The sequence below is a fragment of the Pithys albifrons genome, chromosome 20 (genome assembly GCF_047495875.1).
Source record: "Pithys albifrons albifrons isolate INPA30051 chromosome 20, PitAlb_v1, whole genome shotgun sequence".
Classification (NCBI taxonomy): domain Eukaryota; kingdom Metazoa; phylum Chordata; class Aves; order Passeriformes; family Thamnophilidae; genus Pithys; species Pithys albifrons.
The window spans coordinates 3,539,219-3,557,569 of NC_092477.1; the positions used below are offsets into that span (position 1 = coordinate 3,539,219).

An 18,351-nucleotide genomic window follows, 5' to 3' on the forward strand; every position below is an offset into this window, starting at 1 on the left:
CAGCAGTGTCCCCTGGGCTCAGCAGTGTCCCCTGGGCTCAGTGGTGTCCCCTGGGCTCAGTGGTGTCGCCTGGGCTCAGTGGTGGCCCCTGGGCTCAGTGGTGTCCCCATGTCTCAGCAGTGTCCCCTGGGCTCAGTGGTGTCTCCTGGTCTCAGTGGTGTCCCCTGGGCTCAGTGGTGTCCCCTGGGCTCAGCAGTGTCCCCTGGGCTCAGTGGTGGCCCCTGGGCTCAGCATTGTCCCTGGTTCAGTGTCCCCATGTCTCAGCAGTGTCCCCTGGGCTCAGTGGTGTCCCCTGGGCTCAGCAGTGTCCCCTGGGCTCAGTGGTGTCCCCTGGGCTCAGTGGTGTCCCCTGGGCTCAGCAGTGTCCCCTGGGCTCAGTGGTGTCCCCTGGTCTCAGTGGTGTCCCCTGGGCTCAGCAGTGTCCCCTGGTTCAGTGTCCCCTGGGCTCAGTGGTGTCCCCTGGTCTCAGTGGTGTCCCCTGGGCTCAGCAGTGTCCCCTGGTTCAGTGTACCCTGGGCTCAGCAGTGTCCCCTGGGCTCAGTGGTGTCCCCATGTCTCAGCAGTGTCCCCTGGGCTCAGTGGTGTCCCCTGGGCTCAGCAGTGTCCCCTGGGCTCAGTGGTGTCCCCTGGGCTCAGTGGTGGCCCCTGGGTTTAGTGATGTCCCCATGTCTCAGCAGTGTCCCCTGGGCTCAGTGGTGTCCCCTGGTTCAGTGTCCCCTGGGGCAGGAGGGGTCGGGCCGGGGCAGATGTGGAGCACAGCTGGGCTGTTCCCTCCTCGGTGTCGGCCTCTCCTCCTGGGTGTTTTATTGCATTCCCAGCCCCTTTGGCATTCCTGCCTGTTTGTGCCCAACTTCCCCCCTGTCCAAAAGCTTTGGAGGTCACACATCCTGCAGGAACATTTGGCCTGCATGTCATTTCTGGCTTGCTGAGGGCACAGCAGTGACGCTGGCGGTGCCCCTGCCCTTGGGTGCCCCCAGCACTGCCTGCCCTCCCTCCCTTGCTGGTTTGCAGCACCACCAGGATTCCTCCTTCTCCCACTGTGCCACTCAAAGCTGTGCTGGACCAACTGTGGGTGAAGGATGAATCAGGTCTAAGAACCTCCCAGTGGTAGAAAGGAGGTGACAATGCCCTCCCCAAGGCTGTTCCTGCAGCTGGGCAGTTCAGGGAGCAGCAGAGGGAGGAGGGAAGGGCAGGTTGGAGCAGCTCAGCCCTGGAAATGCTGCTGAGCTCATTCCCTCAGCCTGGGAGCTGCTGCTTTCACAGGAGCCAAGTTCCAGAAACCCTTATTGGAGGCTGAGTCAAATTCTACCCTTAAACCATTCTCTTTCCTGTGCTTTCTCACCAGCTTTTACTTTTTATCTTTTGGTCTCTGCTTATGGGATTATTTTTGTCCATTTTTCTTTGCTCTTCCTTCGTCATAAGCGTAACAAAGAGCAAACATTCTTTGGGTGTTTGAAGATGAGAGATGAAAAATGCAGTCAGTTCAAGCAGAGTGAATCAAGCAGCAGGAATCAGGGGGTTGAGGTGGCCCTGAGGGTCAGGTTGGCCAGTTCCCATCTGTAATTGTGGGGTTTGCTTTCAGAACACTTAAGTGTGAAATTGGGACTCTTTTCCCTTGTTGTTCATCCTCAGTTCTGTGGGTTTTTCTGAAGGCATCTCAACCCAGCCTGGAGAGCCCTCACATAATGAAGGGGTTGTTATCTGGGACATGGATTTCAGTTCTTTTATTAATGAAACAATGAAGGGTTGCACAATGAAAACATGAATGCAAAGCAGCTGTCCTGTTTTGGAAATGAGAGTTTCTCTCTCAGTCAGAGACAGGGGATGTTTTCTTCAGGTGTGCAGTTACTCCCTCAAGTTTTCTTTGCTTTCCTTTGTGTTGAGCTGCAGTCACTGCAGCCCCACCACACATGGCACAAATTGCTGCTGCTGAGCTGGAATTGCTAACAGGAAAATGGAACTAAAGTGGATGCAAGAAGCTTTATGTGCACCAAAATTCAGATCTGTGTGTGCCTGTTTCTCCAGTGCAGCTCAGCTGTGCCCTGCAGGTTTGGGAGTTTGGGGTGTGTGTTCCTGTTGTGTGCTGAGGAAGAGCAGGGAGCCACAGAGAACTTTGGAGGACCCACCTGGGGAGCTGGTTCCACTCAGGATGAACAAACTCTGTATTTGAGGATGTCAGTTAAACAGCTTTTCTCCTTTGAAACCACATTCCTGGGCTTCCTGTGGTTGTGAAGGTCCTTGATGCTCTGAATAGGGTGTTTGTGATGGTGCAGCTGTGGTAGGACTGTCACCAGAGCCAGGCTGGATGGGGCTTGGAGCACCCTGGGACAGTGGGAGGCAGAGCCAGGTTGGACAGGACTTGGGAGCACCCTGGATAGTGGGAGGCAGAGCCAGGTTGGACAGGGCTTGGGAGCATCCTGGGATGGTGGGAGGCAGAGCCAGGCTGGATGGGGCTTGGAGCATCCTGGGATGGTGGGAGGCAGAGCCAGGCTGGATGGGGCTTGGAGCACCCTGGGATGGTGGGAGGCAGAGCCAGGTTGGATGGGGCTTGGAGCACCCTGGGACAGTGGGAGGTAGAGCCAGGTTGGACAGGGCTTGGGAGCATCCTGGGATGGTGGGAGGCAGAGCCAGGCTGGATGGGGCTTGGAGCATCCTGGGATGGTGGGAGGCAGAGCCAGGCTGGATGGGGCTTGGAGCACCCTGGGATGGTGGGAGGCAGAGCCAGGTTGGATGGGGCTTGGAGCACCCTGGGACAGTGGGAGGTAGAGCCAGGTTGGACAGGGCTTGGGAGCACCCTGGGATAGTGGGAGGCAGAGCCAGGTTGGATGGGGCTTGGAGCACCCTGGAATAGTGGGAGGTAGAGCCAGGTTGGATGGGGCTTGGAGCACCCTGGGATAGTGGGAGGCAGAGCCAGGCTGGATGGGGCTTGGAGCACCCTGGGATAGTGGGAGGCAGAGCCAGGTTGGACAGGACTTGGGAGCACCCTGGGATAGTGGGAGGCAGAGCCATGTTGGATGGGGCTTGGAGCACCCTGGGATAGTGGGAGGCTGAGCCAGGTTGGATGGGGCTTGGAGCAGCCTGGAATAGTGGGAGGTAGAGCCAGGTTGGACAGGGCTTGGAGCACCCTGGGATAGTGGGAGGCAGAGCCAGGTTGGACAGGGCTTGGGAGCACCCTGGGATAGTGGGAGGTGTCCCTGTCCATGGCAGGGGTGGAACTGGATCAACTTTAAGGTCCCTTCCCACCCAGATTCTGTGTTCCCACATGCCACAGAGCAGTGGGATAACAGAGCTTACAAGTTGTGACTGATGCCCTACCAGAGCTCTGGGAACGTGGAGGATAAGAAGATGGTCACTGATAAGTGTGAACAGTTCTGTGAAGACTTTGTGCCAGGTTTCTTCTGCAACAGCCCTGATCAATACACTGATCCAGCACCATCTTCAGAGCAAATTCATGGAACCACAGACTGGTTTGGATTGAGAGAGACCTTAAAGTTCATCCCATCCCACCCCCTGCCATGGGCAGGGACACCTTCCATAGCCCAGGTTGCTCCAAGCCCTGTCCAACCTGGCCTTGGACACTCCCAGGGCTGGGGCAGCCACAGCTTCTTTGGGCAGTTTTCTCCACACAGTTTGTCAGGAATCAGTGGCAGATGTTCACAGATGAAACTCCCTGTCCCTCCAGGTCCTGCCCTGCTGCTCACCAGTGACAACATCAAACAGAGACTGGGCTCTGCTGCGCTCGACAGGTACTGCCCTGGTTCCTCCTGGGGGAAATGCAGGAGGATTCTCTGCTGGTGGCAAATATCCAGAGCTTGGGAATAAACCCCTGTGTTCTGACAGACATTGGGGTTCCTCATCCAAGTGTTGGAGACAATTAATGGCCTGGAGCTGTGCCAGGGCAGGGTCAGGTTGGATCTCAGGGAAAGGCTCTTCCCCCAGAGGGTGGTGGGCACTGACCAGGCTCCCCAGGGCAGTGGGCACAGCCCCAAGGCTGCCAGAGCTCCAGGAGGGTTTGGATGATGCTCTGGGGCACAGGGTGGAATTGTTGGGGTGTCTGTGCAGGGCCAGGAGTTGGATGGATGATCCTGGTGGGTCCCTTCCAGCTGAGGGTATTCTGTGATTCTGTTTGAATAACATTTGAAAAGTATTTGTTTCAAACGTGGGTGGGTTTTTTCCACAGTCATTTTGTCACTTGTGACATTGAAAAAGCTGAATTGTTCCAAGTGGTCACTGTGTGCTCATTGTTAAGGATGCCATGGAAGCCTCATTGAAGTGAGGCATCACTGCATCCTCCTTTCTTGGGGTTTGATGGTCTAAATACTGGAGAACCAAGGCAAGGCTGAGGTGGGAGCAGATCAGCCCCTGGACTGGCCGAGCAGGAGCTGGGGGTCCCTACAGAGTTTATGCTGACATGTGGAGCTGACTGTGAGCTCTCAGGAGCTGAATCCCTTGAATTCCCTGTTTCCCTGCTCTGTCCCCAGCATCCATGAGTACAGGCTGACCAGCTGGCTGGGCCAGCAGGAGGACATCCACCGCATCGTGCTGTACCAGGCCGACAGCTCGCTGACCCCCTGGACCCAGCGCTGCATCCGCCAGGCCGACTGCATCCTCATCGTGGGGCTGGGCGACCAGGAGCCCACTGTGGGAGAGGTGGGCACCCCCTCCCTGCCCCCCTGGCAGCCCCAGCAGGGCTGGGCCACACTCAGCAGCTTCCCTGGGTTTGATACCCAGTGAGGTGTCAACAATGAGACATTCCTGGGAAACGCGTGTTAGAAAGAGGAGAGGAAGGGCTTGAGGAGCCTCTGGAAGGGCAAGTTTCAACAGGACTATTTCCAGTGAAGTTCTTGGATGGTGAAGGGACTGGAGCACAAGTGCTGTGGGGAGAGGCTGAGGGAGCTGGGGGTGTTCAGCCTGGAGAAGAGGAGGCTCAGAGGTGACCTCAGCACTGTCTGGAACTGCCTGAAGGGAAGTTCTGGCCAGGTGGGGGTTGGTCTCTTCTCCCAGGCAACCAACAGTAGGACAAGAAGGCACAGCTTAAGCTCTGCCAGGGGAGGTTTAGGTTGGATATCAGGAAGAAATTCTTTGCAGAGAGAGTGCTCAGGCATTGGAATGGGCTGCCCAGAGAGGGGGTGGATTCCCCATCCCTGGAGGTTTTTCAGCTGAGCTTGGCCGTGGCACTGAGTGCCATGATCTGGTAAAGGGACTGGAGCTGGACCAAGGGTTGGACTTGATGATCTCAGAGGTCTTTTCCAACCCAACTGATTCTATGATTCTATAATTCTATGATTCCTTTCCCCTAAACAGTCATTTTGGCCAGTGGTAAATCAAAATAAATTACTTTGAAGCTTTGAGTTTCTGCCCAGAATTTCTTTGCAGGGTGTCCACAATGAGAGAGAAATTCTTTTAAGCCTGGATGGAAACTCTGCCTCTCACCTTGTAGGAAAGGTGTTCTGGCTGCAGGTCACTGGTCTCAGTGGTGTCCCCTGGGCTGAGTGGTGTCCCCTTGGTTCAGTGTCCCCTGGGCTCAGTGATGTCCCCTTGGTTCAGTGGTGTATTCCATGACAGGGGTGTCCCTTGATGAAATTCATGGTGTGTGCCCAGGAAAAAGATCTGAATTGCAGTGTGTGAATAATTTAGTGTATTTTATAACAGATTGGAAGCTGTAATTTTTTTCCTTTACTACCTTTTTTATTATTTGTATATTTTATTATCAAAGTTTGACCAGGCACATAAATTCTGCAAGAAATTTAAAAATAAGGGGTTTTTTTAGGATTGTGAAGTGCTGAGTCTGGCTCCAAAGAGCCTGGACTGATCCCATGTGGAGCCTTCCTGTGTGGGGACTTTGTGCCTGGGTGTGGGAGGAGGAAGCACAGGCAGAGCAGCTGAAACAAGAAACAAATCAAAATCAGAAATACAAGAAGGAAAAAGAGAACTGTTGGGAAAGGAACTGTTGGGAAAGGAAAGAAGAAAACATTTGTAGGCTTGAGTAGGGCTTGGGAAGCATCTCAAGCTGCATTAACACTCTGTGTGCATCTCACACCCTGCTTTAGATCTAAAGCATTCAGGTTTGGATCTTGGTCTGATGTAAGACCTCTGTGAGCCCCAGCTGGGAGTGTCCTTGTCTGAGTCAGGCATGTCTGAAAGGGACCTGGGGGGACTGAGGGACAGGAAGCTCAACAGGAGCCACCAGTGTGCCCAGGTGGCCAAGAAGGCCAATGGGATCCTGGCCTGGATCCAAACTAGCGTGGCCAGCAGGCCCAGGGCACTGACCCTTCCCCTGGACTCTGCCTTGGGGAGGCCACACCTTGAGTGTTGTGTTCAGTTCTGGGCCCCTCAGTTGAGGCAAGAGATTGAGGGGCTGGAGCGGGGCCAGAGAAGAGCAACGAGGCTGGAGAAGGGACTGGATGTGGCACTGAGTGTCCTCTGAAACACCTCCAGGGACAGAGAATCCACCATGTCTTGATCCAACCCCACTGTGATCACCAGCCCAGGGCACAGAGTGCACAGAGTGCCCTGGGCTGGTGATCACAGTGGGGTTGGATCAAGGGTTGGACTTGATGATCTCAGAGGTCTCTTCCAAGCCAAGTGAGAAGAGAAGAGCAACGAGGCTGGAGAAGGGACTGGAGCACAAGTGCTGTGGGGAGAGGCTGAGGGAGCTGGGGGTGTTCAGCCTGGAGAAGAGGAGGCTCAGAGGTGACCTCAGCACTGTCTGGAACTGCCTGAAGGGAAGTTGTGGCCAGGTGGGGGTTGGTCTCTTCTCCCAGGCACTCAGCAATAGGACAAGGGGGCACGATGGGCTCAAGCTCTGCCAGGGGAGGGTTGGATATCAGAAAGAAATTCTTTGCAGAGAGAGTGCTCAGGGATTGGAATGGGCTGCCCAGAGAGGGGGTGGATTCCCCATCCCTGGAGGTTTTTCAGCTGAGCTTGGCCGTGGCACTGAGTGCCATGATCTGGTAAAGGGACTGGAGTTGGACCAAGGGTTGGACTTGATGGTCTCGGAGGTCTTTTCTAACCCAATCCATTCTCTGATTCTGGGGGTTCTTGGTGTGCAGAGCTGTCTGTGGGTTTGGTGGCAGCAGGGGGAGATGGGGGGGTATGAATGTCATGCTGGAGCATCCAACCCCTGACCTCTCTTCCCTCTGGTATCCCTGCCCTGCTGCAGCTGGAGAGGATGCTGGAGAACACTGCAGTGAGGGCCCAGAAGCAGCTCATCCTGCTCCACAAGGAGGATGGGCCTCTCCCTTCCCGGACTGTGGAATGGCTCAACATGAGGAGCTGGTGTTCTGCCCATCTGCACATCCACTGTCCACGCAGAGTCTTCTCCAAGAGGAGTCTGCCCAAGCTGGTAAGAGGTTCCTGCTTCAGTGGCTGCTCCCTTGCTGTCCCTCACTTTACCTGGAATCTATCTGGGATGATGACACTCCATGATGTTCTGATGTGCCATGGGCTCTGACACAGGTCCCTTTAAATCTCTTTGGTCTCAGTGTAGGGAACAGGGATAAGGGGCCCATGGTTTTTTATGGATGCATCCTTGGCTTTTTGATGCCCTGAAGACAATCAGTCCTGTCTCAGAATCCCATGGAGAGGTGTGTGTGTGCCACAGAGCCCTTTTTCTTGGGAGGATCCCTGTGTTTGCCCAAAGCAAGGCAGAGGCAGCCTGGGATGCTTCCCAGGAGCTTCAAATCCTTGTCAAGGAAGAAAGAGCTCCAAAGGAAGTACTGTGCTCCCATGATGTTCTCCCAGCAGCCATAATGGCCTGACAGATGATCTGATCACTAGAACTGTCTGGGTGGTTCATTGAGCCTCTGTTCCCTTGAAGAACAGACATCCACGTTGGAACAGAACCACATCCAGGTTCAGGCTGGCAGGGACCACAGTGGGTCATCCAGTGCCACCTCTCTGCTCTAGCAGGGTCCTCTGGAGCAGTCACCCTAGATTGTGTCCAGATGGGTTTGGAATATCCCCAGGGAGGAGACTCCACACCCTCTCTGGTCTCTGTCCCGTGCTTGGTCACTGCACAGTGAAAAAGTTCTTCCTCTTGTCCAGGTGGAGCTTCCTGGGTATCAATTCCTGCCCATTCCTCCTGTGCCATTGCTGGGACCATCCTCTGCCCCCTTCCTGCTGGCACTGATGGACATGGGGAGGTTCCTGTTCCTCCTGTGCCATTGCTGGGACCACCCTCTGCCCCCTTTCTGCTGGCACTGATGGACATGGGGAGGTTCCTGTTCCTCCTGTGCCATTGCTGGGACCACCCTCTGCCCCCTTCCTGCTGGCACTGATGGACATGGGGAGGTTCCCATTCCTCTTGTACCATTTAGCCTGGGGAAGAGGAGGCTCAGGGGAGATCTTATCACTCTCCACAACTCCCTGAAGGGATGTTGTAGCCAAGGGGGGGTTGGTCTCTTCTCTCAGGCAACCAACAGTAGGACAAGAGGGCAGGGGCTTAAGCTCTGCCAGGGGAGATTTAGGCTGGATATCAGGAAGAAATTCTTTGCAGAGAGAGTGCTCAGGCATTGGAATGGGCTGCCCAGAGAGGGGGTGGATTCCCCATCCCTGGAGGTGTTTAAGGTGGGACTGGATGTGGCACTGAGTGCCATGATCTGGTGATCACAGTGGGGTTGGACTTGATGCTCTCTGAGATCTCTTCCAACCCAATTGATTCTCTGATTCTGTGATTGATTCTGTGAACTGTCTGGGTGGTTCATTGAGCCTCTGTTCCCTTGAAGAACAGACAGCCATGTTGGAACAGAACCACATACACCTTCAAGCTGGCAGGGACCACAGTGGGTCATGCAGTGCCACCTCCCTGCTCCAGCAGGGTCCCCTGGATTGTGTCCAGATGGATTTGGAATATCCACACGCTTTCTGGTCACTGTTCAGTGCTTGGTCACTGCACAGTGAAAAAGTTCTTCCTCATGTCCAGGTGGAGTTTCCTGGGCATCAGTTTGTGCCTGTGGCCTCTTGTCCCATTGCTGGGCACCCCTGAGCAGAGCCTGGTCCATGCTCTGCCCCTCCCTGCAGGCACTGCTGGACATGGATAAGGTCCCTCTCCACCTTCTCCAAGCTGAGCAGCCCCAACTTTCCCTCATGAGAGATGCTCCAGCCCTCTCATCTCTGCAGCATCTTTTCCCAGGCTGCACTTGGCTGCCCCTGCCCTGGGGTGACCATCCTCTTCCTCTCCTCTGCAGATAGAGATGTATGACCGTGTGTTCCAGAAGCCTCCGGACCGGCACTCCGACTTCTCCCGCCTGGCGCGAGTGCTCACCGGGAACGCCATCGCGCTGGTGCTGGGGGGCGGCGGCGCCAGGTACGGCACACCTGGGGCTGGGGGGCTGCCAGTGCCCTGGGGTGTGCAGGTGTCCATGGCAGGGGTGGCACTGGGTGGCCTTGGAGGGCCCTTCCAGCCCAAACCAGTCCGTGCTGGTGCGTTGCTGGTGTGAGTGTTCACCGGGAACGCCATCGCGCTGGTGCTGGGGGGCGGCGGCGCCAGGTACGGCACACCTGGGGCTGGGGGCTGGCACCTGTCCCTGCCCGTGCCAGGGGGTGGCACTGGGTGGGCTTTGGTGTCCCTTCCCACCCAAACCAGTCTGTGCTGGTGCGTTGGTGGCAAGTGTGAGTCCCACTGTCATCCTGGGGCAGATCCCTCAGGAGAACAGGCATCTGGGACAGATTCCTGAGGTAACACATCCTGGGACAGATCCCTCAGGAGAACAGACATCCTGGGACACATTCCTGAGGATAACAGACATCCTGGGGCAGATCCCTCAGGAGAACAGACATCCTGGGACACATTCCTGAGGATAACAGACATCCTGGGGCAGATCCCTCAGGATAGCAAACATCCCTCAGGATAACAGACATCCTGGGGCAGATCCCTGAGGAGAACAGACATCCTGGGACAGATCCCTCAGGAGAACAGACATCCCTCAGGAGAACAGACATCCTGGGGCAGATCCCTCAGGAGAACAGGCATCCTGGGGCAGATCCCTCAGGATAACAGGCATCCTGGGACACATTCCTGAGGATAACAGACACCCTGGGGCAGATCCCTGAGAATAACAGACATCCTGGGGCAGATCCCTCAGGAGAACGGACACCCTGGGGCAGATCCCTCAGGAGAACAGACACCCTGGGACAGATCCCTCAGGATAACAGGCATCCTGTGACCTCCTGTCCTGCAAGCACAAACTCATCATGCTGGGGGGATTTGTGCTGAGTTTCTACAGAAGGAACAGGAGTGTTTGTGACCTCCTGAGACCTCTCATAAGTTGAGTTTAACACCAGGAGGTGACCGGGGCACTGGACATGATGCTTCTTTCTGTTGATCTACACTATGGATTTTTGCCTCTATGGATTCTTATATTAGAAAATGGTTCACAATATTTCAAAGGCCCCCAAAGCTCTTCCAAGTCTGAGCAGTTGGAGGAATTTTGTGCTGTGATGGAGAATGTTCTCATCCAAGCCCCAGGTCCCCACACTTGGGCAGCCTTACCTTACAGAAAGTGGATTTCTGCAGACACAAGGACAAGGTGTGTGCTGAACACTCTATCAGAATTCCAGCCGAATGCCCAGGGAGCTTTAGAAATGAATTACGACTGGCATTTTCCTTTGGAATCTCTTTTTACTTGGAGAGTTTTATATGGAGACAGAACTGAGCTGTCCTTTGTCTTGAGTGAGTGCTGCCTTGGTTGTCTCCATCTCCTTCATTGTCTCCATCTCCTTCATTGTCTTCATCACCTTCGTTGTCTCCATCACTCTCATTATCTCCATCACCCTTATTATCTCCATCGCCTTCATTATCCCCATTACCGTCATTGTCCCCATCACCCTCATTATCTCCATCACCCTCATTATCCCCATCACCTTCGTTGTCCCCATCACCTTCATTGTCCCCATCAACCTCATTATCTCCATCACCCTTATTATCTTCATCACCCTCATTATCCCCATCACCTTCGTTGTCCCCATCACCTTCATTGTCTCCATCACCTTCATTGTCCCTATCACCTTCGTTGTCCCCATCACCTTCGTTGTCTCCATCACCTTCTTGTCCCCGTCACCTTTGTTGTCTCCCGTCACCTTCGTTGTCTCCATCACCTTTGTTGTCTCCATCATCTTAATTGTCTCCATAACCTTCGTTGTCCCCATCACCGTTGTCCCCATCACTCTCCTTGTCTCCATCATCTTCATAGTCTCCATCACCCTCCTTGTCTCCATCATCTTCATTGTCTCCATCACCGTCGTTGTCTCCATCACTTTTGTTGTCTCCATCACTTTTGTTGTCTCCATCACCTTCCTTGTCTCCATCACCTTTGTTGTCCCCATCACCTTCGTTGTCCCCATCACCTTCTTGTCTCTGTCACCTTCCTTGTCCCCATCACCTTCCTTGTCCCCATCACCTTCCTTGTCCCCATCACCGTGTTCCTCAAGCCCTGCTTTGAAGGAGTGCTTTGAATCGCAGCTCTCAGCCAGAAGCTCCAAACTTGTTCACAGCCTGTTGAAGCCCATGGCAATGCCCCCTGTCTGTCTTTGGGCCAGCAGTGCTCAGGGAGCAGTGAGGGTTGGAGCTCTTTGTGTCACCTGGTCCTGGTTGGTCCCCTGGTGTTGGCACAGCCCCTCCTTGGCTGGTTCCACATGCTGGTGCCCTCCTGCTGCTCCCCTGCTGTGCCCCACCTGATGTCAGGGGTTCATTTCTGCCATGGGCTCTGCCTTGTGGACACACAGAGCAGGGCAGAGGGAGCTTCTGTTCAACCTGAGCTTCTCAGGAGGCCTCTCCTCAGTGGGTACAAAGCCCTCCTGGTTTGTTCTGTGTCCCCAGCTGGTGTCTCTGCCTCTCCCCAAGCCTGAGCCATGCTCCAATCTGTGCACTCCTGCACATCTTGCTCATTCCCTTCCTTCTCCAAACACAGCTGTGATTTTTGCCAAACTTATTTCATTTTTAATTCAACCCTTTAATTTGCAAGCTCCCACCTGAGGATGGGCAGGATGCAGGTCAGGAAGGACAGGACCCCCCCTCTGTGTTGTCTCCTCTGCAGAGCTGCTGTTGTGTTGGCTCTGGGGGCTCTGGGGGCACCTCACCCACCCAGCAGTGGCATCCCCCATTCATCTGCTCCCTCCTGTGCAATGTGGGGAGGGTTCAATGGCAGAGTGGAGAAATAAGGTATTTCTTTTTTTTTTTCTGAGACTCTGTGGCCTCAGATGCTTGTTCAGGGGGTTCAGGAGGGCACACAGTGCTGTGAGCATCGTGTTTTCCATGCCAAGGTACAGAATTTTGTTATTGAATAATAGTCCAAATTGTGGTTGGATAAATGATGTGGTTTCCTTAAGAGATTGTTTTCACAGTGAGAATATAATTAAGGCTGGGGAATCATAGAATCACAGAATGGATTGGGTTGGAAAAGACCTCCAAGATCATCAAGTCCAACCCTTGGTCCAACTCCAGTCCCTTTACCAGATCATGGCACTCAGTGCCACGGCCAAGCTCAGCTGAAAAACCTCCAGGGATGGGGAATCCACCCCCTCTCTGGGCAGCCCATTCCAATCCTTGAGCACTCTCTCTACAAAGAATTTCTTTCTGCTCTCCAACTTCAATATCCCCTGGCAGAGCTTGAGCCCATCGTGCCCCCTTTTCCTATTGCTGAGTGCCTGGGAGAAGAGACCAACCCCCACCTGGCCACAACTTCCCTTCAGGCAGTTCCAGACAGTGCTGAGGTCACCTCTGAGCCTCCTCTTCTCCAGGCTGAACACCCCCAGCTCCCTCAGCCTCTCCCCACAGCACTTGTGCTCCAGTCCCTTCTCCAGCCTTGCTGTTCTCTTCTCAGTTGGGTTGGAAGAGATCTCTGAGATCACCAACCCTTGATCCAACCCCACTGTGATCACCAGCCCAGGGCACTCTGTGCCCTGTGCCCTGGGCTGGTGATCACAGTGGGGTTGGATCAAGACATGTTGGATTCTCTGTCCCTGGAGGTGTTTCAGAGGACACTCAGTGCCACATCCAGTCCCTTCTCCAGCCTTGTTGCTCTTCTCTGGCCCCGCTCCAGCCCCTCAATCTCTTTCCTGACCTGAGGGGCCCAGAACTGAACACAACACTCAAGGTGTGGCCTCCCCAAGGCAGAGTCCAGGGGAAGGGTCAGTGCCCTGGGCCTGCTGGCCACGCTAGTTTGGATCCAGGCCAGGATCCCATTGGCCTTCTTGGCCACCTGGGCACACTGGTGGCTCCTGTTGAGCTTCCTGTCCCTCAGTCCCCCCAGGTCCCTCTGCCTGGCTGCTCTCCAGCCACTCTGTGCCCAGGACAGAATGACTCGGAACTCTGGCAAATCTGCCTTGGGAAGGGCAAAGTGAGTTCTTAGATTCTCCATTTCTATTAACAAGGGAACCAGGTGCTCAAACAGATTAGTCTGTTCTAACCACAAACATCTTCTGGGGTCACTGCACGGGCTGCTGAGAGTCCTTTGGGCAGGAATTACATGAAGTCACCTCCCCCTTGTTCTCAGAGCATGAATCCTGCTGGTCACACCCCCAGAGAGAGCAAACCCTGACAGGGTGCTGGGGATTTGTTCAAGGCACTCCAGTGCTATCAAGTATTCAGTTGTTATTTTGGGAGTGTTTGTCTGACTTCCCAGTGACAGTTGGATTGGGAGGGTTTTTTTCCCCAGTAATTATCCTTGTGGTTTTGTCATGACAAAAGGCTCAGAGGAACTAAAGGTTTTCTGTCTCTTGTGAGCATAAAAATAAAACAACTCGAAGTGATACAGTTCTAAAATTACAGTGTTTGCTTTTGTTAAGCCCTAACTTAATTTTAGTGAGAAACATTGTGAAGTTTTGAGGGAAGGAAAAGGGATTTGTGTTTAGAAAAATTACACCTTTTAAATGTAGTTACAAGACTAATGACACATCAAACCCTGCAAGAAAGGCAGAAACCCTCCCATAAATAATTATCCTGACCTTTAGCCCTCCCACACACAGCCCACCCTCCTTTGGTTTGCTGTGCTTGTCTTAGCAAAGCTGTTTGAAAACGAACATTTAGAGGAAGTAAATAATTAATACAGAAGTATCTGGGAATCCCTCAGGCTTTTTTGGGGGAGAAAAGGGAACCTCAGAACATCCTGAGCTGGGAGGGACCCCCAGGATCCTGGAGTCCAACTCCTGCCCCTCACAGACACCTTGTGGGAATAAATTCAGGTGCTGCCAGAGCCCTTTACCAGCCCATGCCCCTCGTGCCTTCCCTTCTCCCCACTGCCCTTTCCTTCAGGGAGAGTGTTTAAACCTTCCCTGAGGAGCTGCTCTTGAAGGATATTTGTGGATAATTTCATCAGGGCATCTTTTCATTCCTTCTTTTTGCCCTTTAGTTTTCTCCTCAAACTTATTATCTCACCTCAGCTCCCAATATGTCAAGGAGTTGGTTTTTTCCCCCACGTCTTTCTTGCTGACTCTACAGATGTGGCTCAGACCTTTTCATTTGGGGCACTTGGGCTGTTTCAGCAATTTGTTCTTTCTGCCTTTTCTTTGTCTCCTGCTCTGACCCTCTGAAAAGGGAGGATTAAAGCACCAGTGTGGGAGAAGCAAGTCCTGCCCTTCTTGTTATGGAGATCTCTGTGCCTGGTGAGCACTCTTGCCTTGTCTGTCTGTCTGTCTGTCTGTCTGGGCTCCTGCAGCCTGTGCCATGTGCTGGGGTGTGCTGGTTTCAAGGTCAACCAGCAGGAGAAAGAGCCCAGCTCAGGAGAGATTATAAGTCAGAGTTACAATTTAATAACAATATTCCAATCAATGCAATGGCACAAAGAGAAATTGGGTTTAACCCCCAAGCCCAGCAGTGTAACCCACCCCCTGGGGCACAAACACAGGGGGGTTTGGTGGCCCCTGTGCTGAGCCCCACGTGGTTCCCTCGAGTGCAAAGGAAAAGGAAGGGACAAACCTGTTGGTGCAGATGATGGCACAGTCTGGTGGAGAGTGGGGAGCTCCTCCTGGCCAGGGTCTGCTCCTCCTCTGGATCCCAGGAGTGGTTCCCCAAGTCCCCAAAGCCCCAGATTGTCTCCCCTGAGGTTTGGGTGGGAGCCCCCAGTGCCTCCCCCAGGGCAGGGAGTTCCACCCTGGGGGATCTGACTGTGGGAGTCAGGGGGGATTTTGGAATGGTTGGTGGCCCCTGAGCAGAGCTGAGCCCTCAGGTGGGTGTGGAGGTGCCAAGGAGTCCCTGGAGGGGAGTTGTCCCAGCTCCTCTGCCAGGCTTCTTTCCCAGCCAGCTCCCAGCCTGAGGGCTCAGCTGTGCCCTGGGCAGCTGCTGCCAATGGGCCATTGGGAACAGTTGCTGGGCAATGGCCCAGAGGGTTTAGAATGCCCAGCTTTGGGCACACCCACACAGGGACAAACTGGGCCCACCTGCTCAACTGGGACAAAGGAACTCACACTCCAGTCTTTTAGAGAAAGTCCATCTACCCCCAGCTTGGATTTGTCCAGCACATTGGGAAGTTCCCACCTGTGCCCCTTTGTGTCCCTGGGCAATCCTGGTGGAAAAGAATTGATGAAAACCCCTCCCAAAACATAAGGAAGGACCTACAACAGGCATTTAGAGAAGTATAGAAGCTCATGTTCCTTTTCTGGCTGCTGATGCTCTCAGCATGCAAGTCTGGAACAAACTCTCTGGTGCTTCCCTGCTCCATCCTGCTCAGAAAGGTTTGGAGTTTGGGGATCCATGACCTGCTCTGTCCATGCAGAACACTTTAGAGCAGCTCAGTGCTGAGCTGTGAGAGCTTCAGTTCCTCCTCTGGTGCCTTTGCAGGTTGTTGGGGAGCTCCTGCCTGCCTTTAGCAGGCACGGGGAGTTGCTGCTGTGCCACGGCTGGTGAGGTAGTGCTTTAATTACACCCCCAGCAATTAAGTGGTGCCAGAGCTGGCACGATGCAGCAGCTGAATTTTCAGTGTGCTCCTGTGGGGACTCAGAAGAGATTCATGAAGACGCTGGGAAGTTTTGGGAGTTGATTTGTTTTTCTGTTTGGGTTGTTATTCTGACTTGGAGAAGAGCCTTAAAACACACAAAGCCCTTGTGGATCCCATCCTGGCTGGGGGCAGGATTGCTTAATTGTGGCCTTTTCTCATGCTGATTGAGAACAGATGAGATTTGGTGCTTACCCTGTCTCAGTGCTTGCTAATTAATTGGCTTTTGCCATCTTAACTCTGAGAAACTTTCCCTTCTGCACTCAGTGTTTGCTGAGGCCACTGCAGGCAACAGAAATTCCTCTTTCCCCTTATGTGAAATCCTCATCAGCTTTTTTCCTGAGAGAAGCCATGGAGTCACTGTGTCTTTTCCCTTGCTTGAATTCATTAAGGAAAGCTTGACAAGCTGCCAAAATTAGTGAATATTTAAATACTCAGCAGCAAAAGTTGATAATGCAAGAGTGGGACTTGCTGGGGCAATGTGCTGCAGGGAGGGGATGGTACAAAGAACCTGCTTTTGGGGGCTGCTTTCAGTTCTGCAAAGACCAAGGTCAAGTGGCAGCGTGGGGAGATGTGTTTTGCTGCTGTGGAGGGGAGCCCTGGGAGCTGAGATCCCTGCTGGGCTCTCCTCTTCTGCTCCAGGAGCAGAGAGAAACACAGGGAAAGGAAAGAGGGAAGGCTGCACAGAAAACGTCTCAGCCTGGTGGTGCTGAGTGGTGGGTGCTGGGTCAGGGCAGAGCTGTGGCCCCCATGGGTGCAGCTGCCTCCTCACAGCACAGCTCTCAGCATCCCAAGCTGAAAGTGGAGATGGAGACAGTGCTCCAAGGGCAAAGGGCTGTGCAGGGAGGGACAGTGTCCCCATGGGGCAGGCAGCTCACCCTCCAGGCTGGTGAGCAGGTGAGAGCAGGGTGTGGGGATGAACCCCTGGAGCTCAGTCCTGGCCAATGACAGACTCTCCTGGGGCCACTGAGGGAGGTTTTATGGGGCAGGTGCTTCAGATTCAGTCCAGCAGTTAAGGAGGATTCATTCTTACTCCTCAGCTGCAGCAGGAACCAGTGACAGAAGATTTCTTACCCCAGCAGTGACAGAATCCCAGACTATTCTGAGTTGGAAGGACCCACAGGATCATCAAGTCCAACTCTTAAGTCAATGGCCCACAGAGGGGATTGAACCCATGACCTTGGCATTATTACAGCCGAGTTTTAAGTGTGTGTGTGGCTGTTGTCTTAAAGCTGCTACTGCAGAGCTTGAAATGAGTTCCACAGGATCAGTTACTGAACCTCAAATACCAAGTGGGAACTGGAAACATGAAGGGAGTTGCTTTTCTGAGCTCCTAAACATGACCCTGAGCACCCACACAGTGTGGGGAGAGAGGGGAGGATGTGCTGCCTCTATCCTGGGAAACACTGCCAGGAAGGACTGAGCAGGGCCATCCCTCTGGGATCCTAAACATACTCAATGCAGAGATTGCAGAGGAGATGAAAGGAAACCCCGTGGGAATTATTGGACTTTGGATGTTCCTCACATATTGGAACACAGTAAATGTTTTTCAGCTCCTTTGCTGGGTTCAAAACGTGCCATGGACTGAGCAGGGGCATTCTGGAGTGTGAGGAGTATATTTATATATCTGTGTGTGTGTGGAGAGAGAGAGAGATGGAGAGATGATAGATAGATTAGATAGATAGAGAGATAGATATGATATGGTACGATATAGATGATAGATGGATGGATAGATAGATATGGATAGATATGGATGGATAGATAGATAGATAATAGCTAGATAGATGATTGCTCAACAGATTAGATAGAGATAGATAGATAGATAGATAGATAGATAGATAGATAGATAGATAGATAGATATAGATGGATGGATGATAGATAGATATATGATAGATAGATAGATAGATAGATAGATAATATCTAGATAGATGATTGATCAATAGATTAGATAGATAGATATGGATAGATATAGATGGATATATTGATAGATGGATTGATAGATAGATAGATAGGTAATAGCTGGATAGATGATTGATCGATAGATTAGATAGATATAGATGGATAGATAGATAGATAGATAGATAGATAGATAGATAGATAGATAGATAGATAATGTATGAGGGATCTCTGGAGCCCAAATGCTGCATGACCAGTTCCTGTTGCTGGAGGATAAAAGTCATAACTTGAGAACAGCCTATTATCCCTTTTTCTTTTCCCACCTGGCTGTGTCTGTCAGTCTTTTTCTTTTCCCTTTCTAACACATCCAAGCCCTAAGATTACCCTGTTCCTTGCACCCTTTTTGCTCCACTCTCATTCCTTCTTGTCCTTTTTACATCTGCCCTTTAGTTCCTTTCTCAGTCTTTGCTTTCAAGTTCTCTCTCAAAGGAATTATTGCCCCAAAGGTGCAGTTTGCCAGCAGCT

The 18,351-nt window shown here is 52.9% G+C and overlaps 1 protein-coding gene across 1 annotated transcript in view; it reads left to right on the forward strand.

The window, feature by feature from the left end:
* Window positions 1–18,351, forward strand: part of PNPLA7 (patatin like domain 7, lysophospholipase) — a 188,198-nt gene that overhangs the window by 115,116 nt on the left and 54,731 nt on the right. The window contains exons 23-26 of the mRNA XM_071574420.1: window positions 3,683–3,746; window positions 4,482–4,650; window positions 7,163–7,345; window positions 9,189–9,307. Of these exons, the coding sequence (XP_071430521.1) occupies window positions 3,683–3,746; window positions 4,482–4,650; window positions 7,163–7,345; window positions 9,189–9,307 (535 nt within the window). The remainder of the gene's footprint in view (window positions 1–3,682; window positions 3,747–4,481; window positions 4,651–7,162; window positions 7,346–9,188; window positions 9,308–18,351) is intronic.